Source organism: Erigeron canadensis, chromosome 4, assembly GCF_010389155.1.
Source record: "Erigeron canadensis isolate Cc75 chromosome 4, C_canadensis_v1, whole genome shotgun sequence".
Lineage (NCBI taxonomy): Eukaryota > Viridiplantae > Streptophyta > Magnoliopsida > Asterales > Asteraceae > Erigeron > Erigeron canadensis.
Window position 1 is genome coordinate 2,196,357 of NC_057764.1, and position 9,492 is coordinate 2,205,848.

The 9,492-nt window shown below is 33.9% G+C and overlaps 1 protein-coding gene across 1 annotated transcript; it reads right to left on the reverse strand.

The window, feature by feature from the left end:
• Positions 1-2,609: 2,609 nt before the first annotated feature.
• Positions 2,610-7,765, reverse strand: LOC122598317 (protein trichome birefringence-like 2). The gene is made up of 5 exons (XM_043770910.1): positions 6,676-7,765; positions 4,765-4,957; positions 3,939-4,129; positions 3,567-3,725; positions 2,610-3,368 (listed from the first exon to the last, which is right to left on the reverse strand). The coding sequence occupies exons 1-5, from the start codon at positions 7,560-7,562 to the stop codon at positions 3,026-3,028; spliced, it is 1,773 nt and encodes a 590-aa protein (XP_043626845.1). The 5' UTR covers positions 7,563-7,765; the 3' UTR covers positions 2,610-3,025.
• Positions 7,766-9,492: the final 1,727 nt, after the last annotated feature.

The window sequence follows — 9,492 nt, forward strand, 5'->3', positions numbered from 1 at the left end:
GGCAAAGAGCGGTGATGTTGTCAGCAACGAGTGATGGTGGTTGATGTAAATATTATTGATCAAAAGGGTGGTGGATATATATATTAGAAGATAAGAGACTAATGGTGTAAATTAATTCATTAAGGGTAAGATGGTCATTTCGCAAATCTTCTTTTCCTAACGTTTTAACAAGGGTGTATAATTTTTATATGGTATTATAAATTATAGATAAATATCTTAATTTGAACGGAATTTCAAAAAGAAATTTGGAGATTGAAAGAATCTTTCATTTTTCAAAAAATTGAAAATTAAAAATTCAGAAATATAAATTGAAAATGAAAAATTAGGAAACATATTATATATACAACTTTGTAGGCTTAAGATTTTCATCAGGACTCTTATAAGACATATATGTTATACTAGCATGATACCCGTGCAATACAGCGGTGGTAGCTGCAACGACAGTTTGGTAGTGTCGGCGACGAGCGTTAATGTTGTCGACGGCGAGTGATGGTTGTAATTGATTTAAAGATAATTGATTAAAAGGGTGGTGGATATATATTAGGAGATAAGGGACTAATGATATAAATTAATTTCATTAAGGGTAAGATAATCATTTCACAACTCTTATTTTTTAAACTTTTCAAGAATGGTGTATATGTTTTTATATAGTACTCTCTCTGTCCCATAAAAAATGTCCACTTTTGAATTTTTAAAGTCTTTATTTCGTAAATTTGACATTAAATTTTTGTATTTATAATATATAATATTTGATGAAAGTTATATGAGTTGATAGAGGTTTCGATATGTTTTTATTGAGTATACTTTCATCAAATATTATATAGTGCAATAAAAAATATTTATGGATAAAGATACAAAAAAAAGACTTTGATAAAATAAAATTAGACAATTTTAATGGGATGGATAGAGTAGTATAGAAATGTTAGTTCTTATATAAACTGAGCTGAAAATGGTCGTGAGTTCGTAACACATGTTTCCACCCTAATATGAAAATATAAATTGAGCTGAAAATGGTCGTAAGTTCGTAACACATGTTTCCAACCTAATATGAAAATTTAGACTTCACCTTCAGGGATATATCATTGAAGAGAATGGACAGCTTTAAATTTGGTTGTCAGCCTGTTGCATATAAATCCTAAGTCTCACATGTGTAGACTAATTACTCTAGAACTTATGCTTAAAGCTAGAATTTATGCTTAAAGCTGAGCCAGAGCAAGATAATGGACATGATTACGAGGATAAAATGCATATGCTTGAACCACCCTTTTCACAAACATTAATTCTAGAGAAATTATCACAAATCGTCTATGTGGTTTGCTCGATTCGCATTTTCGTTCCTGTACTTTTTTTTTATCACTAAGTGTCCCTAGGCTTTTCCAATTCATTGCCAAACATCCCTACTACAAACGTCCGTCCCTTTTTAGCCGTTAAGTCCCTCACGTGCTTGCCACGTGAGGGTAAAATTGTCCACCTACATTAAAAACAAACCACAGGGACTATTTGTGATAATGATATAAAATACCCTTCTTTCTTCTCCCTTTTTTCAACCACCACCATCACCATCACCATTCTTTCTTTTCTTCCAAATACAATAACAAATCCACCAGTTATATCACACAGATATACATATATTTCTTATAAAGCGATTCATCACTAATGAATAAATGATTAAATCAATACACATACATATTTGGAAACACAAGTTACACTTTACAGTGGTGTAATAATTGATTAAATGAGGCTGAAGCAGATATATTGTATGCACCATTACGTGAGAACTATAAAAAAAATAAAACACTAAACCTACCTAAGGATAAAAAGTATGATCCATAATTCGATCAATTACCTAACGTTTCCAATTATATAAACTCAAATACTAATTTATATGAGTATACAACTGACTCATTTTGTTTTGAAAGAAAAAGACGGACCCATAAACAACCCATGTAAAGGAATAAAGGGGTTGTTTAATAAGGTATATGGGAATGGGTTATAAATCGGGTCGGGTATCTTGCACCACCGGAAAAGTCGCCGGAAACTGAGATCCACCACCGCACTTCATCATCTTCACCGTATATATATACATCTCAGATCCAAAATAAAAGAAGAAGAAAAACAAGATAACGATGATGATTAAAGCTCTAATCAACAGATGAAGAAAAATAAGCAATACAAAAACACAAATCTATGTGTTGAAAAAAAGAACATAAAAACAAAAACGGCGATATTGATGGTGATTAAAGCTTTAGAATAGTAGTATAGTAGTATGGATAGAAATAGATATTTAGATTGGATGGGATAGGGTTCTGTGAATTTAAAAAGTAATGTAGGGAAGAAAATAAAAATCATTTATTTATAAAGAATGTATTTAATTTTTATAAAGAATGTAACCTATCAAGAAATAGTCCCTGTGATTTGTTTTTAGTGTAGGTGGACGATTTTACCCTCACGTGACAAGCACGTGAGGGGCATAACGGCTAAAAAGGGACGGACGTTTGTAGTAGGGACGTCTGGCAATGAATTGGAAAAGCTCAGGGACACTTAGTGATAAAAAAAAGTACAGGGACGAAAATGCGAATCGAGCAAATCACAGGGACGATTTGTGATAATTTCTCATAATTCTAATGATTACTTGATCTATTCTTAATAGGATGTTGGTTATAGTCACCATAATTAAGTACATAATATCAGTCAAGTAACACTCCAAAAATGGTAAATACAATTCTTTGAGCCTAAAAGTAAACCTTCATACTTGATTCGTCTTCCAACCTTCAAAAGAATGTATATAGCAACTCATTCTGAGTAACTCATGCTCATGGTGAGATTTAGTTGACCTTGACATTCCAAGAATCCTAGACCCTACTACCTGGTACTATTTTCTGTATAATAATAATAGTAGTAGAGAAGTAATGTTAACATATTTACCCACATATCAATAGTCTGACTTACGCCAACTCTCACATATGGCCAACATAATCCTTTAAACCCTTTAGAGGTCAACCTTCATAATTCTTACTTCTTTCCATCAAAGTTTCCAAGATCCTCTTCCTACCTGTAATAAAGATGCATATAGCAACTCATTCCAAGTGTCTGGTACACCGGGCAAGCACCAATGGCTACAATCTTGGGATCGTTCGGCTGCAATCTGTTCTTCAACGGACTTGTATTCCATCCTATAAATCGATGGATGACCATCTTTCCTATAATCTGTAAGTCTACTAATGTTGAGATAAACAATTGGAGTTTTCATATCTCGGAGCACATTATCAAAAGCCCTCATCTTTGAAGGGTACTTGGTCAAGTGACTTGTGTTGAAAATTGGTTCGGTTTCTTTGTGACATTTACCTCCCGAGTTCCATTGACCTCCTCTGTAACATAGATTGTTCAACGTATAATCAAATATATAGCAGCAAGTATTAAGATCTGAAAAAAATTTCAACTTGCGACATTACCAGTTTGATCCGAAAAAGCATAGACCGAGACTCATACACATACTATAACAGAGCTATGAAGATATGAACTATATGCGAGTAAAAAAGCAAGATAAAAATACTCCGTATACGTACTTGAAATGTGTGACGGAGTAGCCTCTGAAGATCACCTGTGTTTTATTGATGTCAATATTTGTCTCTACCCAGCGGGCCCAAGTTGAAAGCGCCCTTCTGTATGCATCAAGAACCTTGAGCCTTGGGTACACATGGTCACCTTCCTGGTAATAATCTTCTCTGAATATAAAAAGAACACACAATTCGTCCAGTTACAAAAATAGAACCATACTGTACATAAGGTATAACTTAGAGGTGCAGTTCAGTTAAATGCATATAAATGTGTTAATTTGGGTTATGTTTTATCTCGGACAGGCTGGAAAATCGCTGAATGTGTTTATTTTACCAAACCTGCCTCAAGCTTATGATCTTAAAGCAAGACATCATTCTCACCCTTGAGAAGTTTTCTCATGGGTCCACCAATGTCCAGTGTTGAAGACCAAAACGTCAGCATCATGGTACATTGAAGTTGTTCGGTCCATCAAATCCAATCTTAGTGTCTCAAAAGAACCATTTTTACCATGGAACATTGATTCTTGAACAAGAAATGGAGAGCTCACAAAATCAACAGTGCAGTTGTAGTCCTATACAAGAAAATAATTAATAACACAGCTTATTAGCCAAATCCCAATTGAAGAAAATTTATATAAGATTAAACCTACATTAGGCGCTACAAATTCTAATTAGACAATGAAAGAGGAAGAACCACCTTTGTAAGGTAATTCTTCGAGGATAAACATTTCAACCACCTAAAAAATGGCCAACCAGTCAAATTGGGAATGCTGAGAAAATTACCCAACAAAGAAAAACATCGACCGGCTTTAGAAAGTATAGTCAAGCGTTTAAAACCTTGTATATTGCTTCATATAAAATACATTCATCAGATTACATAGGACTTTGCTAATGACATCCCCAAGGGCTGTCAATAATATGTTAATAGATGCATAAAAAAGTTGATGGGACATCCCATCCTGCTTTGACCCATTACCCTCTCCTTTTGACGGCTACCATCCCTTATATCCCAAAATAAATGCGACTTCATTTCTGGAATGTCTAGATATAATTGCAAGAATCTCTTTTTCTAGAAAAGTTAGTGTTCCCACTAGTAATCGTTAGAAAATAGTTTTCATCAACAAAAGGTAAACCTGGAATTAAGAACCTGTTTAATACACAAAAATAAGCAGTATTTTGTAATCTTTAACAAGTTTGGGAAGCTTGCCTCGAATCTGAAAGCATAAAATCCCTTCTTCTTGAATTCATGCCTCCCAGATATCTCATAAACCCGATTCTTGTGCTTGACAGATGCTCGGAGAATGCAAACCAAAGACTCCCACATGTTCCGGTTTAGGGAGTCACCTACAAATACCAACTTCTTCCCTCTGAGCCTTTCAAGAAAATCCGTTGCATTCAGACTGAAACTCGCATAGATATAATAAGGTAAGACGTTTGGTAAGAAATTGATAGGTCGCAATATAGATGTGATAAATAACAACCAAAATTCGTGCAGCAGGTTAACATGCATTTATACAGAAGCATAGTACCCATATAACAAGAGACTTCAAATATTCAAGGATAATGCACATGGTTTCATTATGTGTGTATTAGAGGTGCCAAAATGGGCACTTGCGAATGGGTGATTTCTAGTATGGATCAACTCAGGCTGACTCATTAACCTTTTTTGGCACTTCTTGAACTATAAACAACTACTGTTTTGAATATGACAAAGAAAATAATATTGTCATATGAAGAAAACGATTTAGGAAGTTTTATGGACTGTTTATACAATTCAGTTGACTTTTGACCCATTCAATCTGTTTCCAACTTTCCATCAGCTTTTTTAAGTTAACCTGTTGGACCTGTCACAGTTACATGCAAAGTACAACTCACATTGACCCAATTATCCATAAATGGGTCTAAATTGCTTCCTCTAGTGTGTAAACAAGATTGAAACCGGGTTATTAAAGAAACTATCTCATAATACATGTGCCAAGTACACTCTCAAGCTTAATTCTTGATAGTTTCTCTTTACATCAATTACTTAGTCCACCTATATTACTTTGAAGTCTAACAAACATAAAAAATAACTAGCTGACTCACCTACTCATCCACACACTCTCGATGTATGAGATACACCTTTGCTTTGGAGTATTCCATCTAAGGTTATTTGGTCATTTCAATGTGGATAGAGTACAAAATCTCATATTTTCTTGTTGAGAGCCAGTCATGGAGCTAGAAATGTGGATAGAGAATAACATCCTAGATCAGAAATCTGAATGAAGCTATTAAGTTACTAACTAATGTTTTAAAAGCTTGATAAAAGTTTAAAGGTCAAGCACTCAAGCCTAATGATTTTAGAAGTTTAGAGCTCAATTTTACATGCCCTTTTACAATGGTACATCATAGATAAGTTTTCCTATTCAGGTTACCCAGGGAGGGCGAGTCTTGCACACAATCTAACTGGGGTATTCCAGTGACAGTTTCCGGCATTAGCATTCCTCAAGATGTTTACCAAGGGACGTTCGAATCTGAGTCTTCTTATGAGAAAATTACGACATTTGACCACTAGGCCCTTGGTGGTCGTATTTATATGGTCTTTTACACTAATAGCGCAAATTTAACGCGAGTATGCAAACCCCGCTAATTCTATGAAATTATTTAATCAACAACAATCTATCATATCTTAAGTCAAGTTCAAAATAAGTAACATCACTAATTATAGATACAAAAGATTTGAGGGATGCCCTTATTATGCAGGTTCAGGTGAAATTAAGTACGCAATCACAAAATCAGAGAACTACATCAATATCAAACCAAAAACGTGACATACACTCATCATAAAAAGAAAAAAAAAACTTAGTATTCTATGTTATACCGTTCTTCATCTAGTCAACCTAAGCAAAATAAAAATTAGAAAATCTATATAAATAAAAATATGAATTAGATATACAAAGTCAAACCAATAAAAAAACTGAATACTTCACTCTAAACTACAATCAGAAATTCTTGCAAATTTATTTGCACATTATCTAAAGCAGTTGACCTTAAGTGCAAATTGCAAAACAGATACAATTCACTAATTCTCTAATCACATACATTTATTTAAATAACCTAAAACCATTTATCATGTTACCTGGGGATTTCACATCCAAAAGGCTGCCATTTCCATTTCACATATTCATCGTCTGGCCTCTTATTAAGATGACAATCGAAATCTCTATCGATATAAGGGCACGAACCGGCCTTGTAATACGGTTTTGTATCATCCCTAACCCATCTTCCATTAAATATATCACACTCCTCATAAGAGCTACTATGATTTTTCAACACCAAAACCCCATCATCATCTTTTTTCAAATCAAGATTTTTCCCAGAAATTCCATTAAAGTTTCCATTTTTGGCATCATTTGTGACATTACTCAAATGGGCATCCTCAAATTCAAGATTTTTTCCATAACTTCCATTTTTCACATCATCTGTAAAATTACTCAAATGGGCATTTCCAAATTCATGATTTTTCTCTAAATTTCCATTAAAGCTTCCATTTTTCACATCATTTGTGAAATTACTCAAATGGGCATCTCCAAAATCAAAACTTTTCTCTTGAAACCCATTAAAGCTTCCATTTTTAACATCCCCACTAAACTTCCCAAAATGGGTACCTTTCAAATTATAATTTTTCTCATCATTACCACTTGTAGCATCCTTATTAGTGAGATTACCAATAATGGATTTTTTAGGGGTGGTTTCCAAATCAGTGGAATTAATAGCAGGGTTTCTACTAAAAGAAAAGGGCCAAGAAACTAAAGAACTTTTATTATTATTATTTTTATTAATATTGAATCCTTGAAAAACAAATTTATTTGAAATGGGACTTTTAAAAGAAACGTTAAAAGATACAACAAATAAAACTATAAAAAATGATATAAGTCCTAAACTAAATCCAGAAAATACTTTCTTTTTTTGAAATGTGAGATATGGAAACTGATCTGAGACTGGAATTAGTTTTTTCAAGTTCATGGTTACTTACTTAACACCATGTACTTTTGAAAATTAGTATAATATGTGTGTGTGTGTGTGTGTGTGTGTGTGTGTGTATTGCAGACAGTGAAGATATTAGAGTGGTTTTGGAGAAAACAAGGGAGAGTGTCTGAGAGTGTGTTAATGTTTTTATGAGAAAAATGATGTTTTTTAGGAGTGAAGTAAATACAGATTTTTGTGTGTGTGTGTGAGAAAGGAGATTTAGCCAGAGAGGATACAGGAGATGATACAGGAACAGAACCCACTCGGTCATGGATGTATGAAATTACAAGAGTACCCTTGTGCGTAATACATGCCGACAATATATACGGATCTATGCATGTGTTGTAAGATAAAATATTGGGATGACTAATCGATAAATTTAAGCATTAGTCTAATCCTTAAATAAATTCCATTAATAATAACGCTAATAATTACGAGTAACATTTAACACGGTAATAAAAAAGAAAAATGTTTAATGTGTCGTAAGTTCAAAAATATGTCTAATAAGAAAATATCTACAATCCCTTATAAAGAGGATTGAGATTAAAAAATTAAGCAAAAAATTTCTTCCCAAAATACCCTTACATAAAACATAAAACCCTTATATATTCCCCTTTCTCCAATTCCCTCTAATCATTACACACTCTTAACGACCTAGCTTCTATCATCCTCCGTTGTCGCCCCCCTTCTCCACCGCCTCCCGCGATCTCCACCACCGCCTGCCTTCCTCACTTTCTAGCCGCTGCAACGCGCGGGCACTATACTCGTTAACATATAACAGAATTAGTGGGAGAGATCAAGAAAGAAAAAAAAAATATATGAAATCCGCATGACAAAAATTAAATAGATTAAACATAATTTTAGACATGTTTGTTAAACATATCTATAATTACTCAAAATTAATAAAAACTATACATATCAATGTTATATAACCGTCTTACATTTCATTCCTTTTATACATGGTTCATCATAGGATCGGATAGTGTTGAAATTGATGTATATATGGAAATGTTATATGACCGTCTATATTTACTTTCGTAAATGTCGCTCATGATGGAGTTAGATAGTACAGTTGGCATACATATCAAAAGTATTTTTCTCTATTCAATTTATTTTTCCATCTTACTCTAATTACATTTTTAAATTGATTGTTAGATACATGATTACTTTTCCATACCCTGTTTATTTTGAGATCGGATAATGTTGTTGTATATTAATATAGCACAATACCCGCGTTGTAACACCTGCCGTAATGTTAAAACTATGGCGAATCACTTTTGAACCCAAAAATGAAGTGTCACGATCGAATCTAAATACAAATATAAGAGTGAAAATGAGAGTTTTCTAATAACGATTATAAATTTAAAGCGATCTTGAACCTTAATCTTCAAAAAAAATCTTTGCGCGGAAGCCATAAATGAATCTTCTTTACCCTTTTTAATAGTGTACCTGCCGCATGGAAAGAAAATGCGGCTGAGCCTAACGCCCAGTGTGCGGATAGAACAAAGGCAAATGCGAATGTAGATATAGTATATGCGAACAATAAGGTATATGATGTGAATCAAATAAGTATTACAATGAAATGTGAACGAAATGAGAGTTCAACTGAACTAAGAAGTCAAAGGGGTATGTACAGTCGGGTCCAAAATTCTGACGCTTGCATATCAAGTATGTTATATATGACAAACACCGGCCGAAATTCCAACACTTGCATACAACAAGCATTGGCCGAAAGGTGCACATAGGACTGCAGATCCATATGTACCAAAGGTGAATGAGGAGTTGGCACACAACCCCAAACACAATCCAAAACACAAACACAAGCTAGGGTCACCCATACGCCCCCTAAAACCATTATACGGCCAACAAAGAGAAGACGTCGTAACCAATCACACTGCTACAGAAGTGTCGCACCATCAGTGCCACA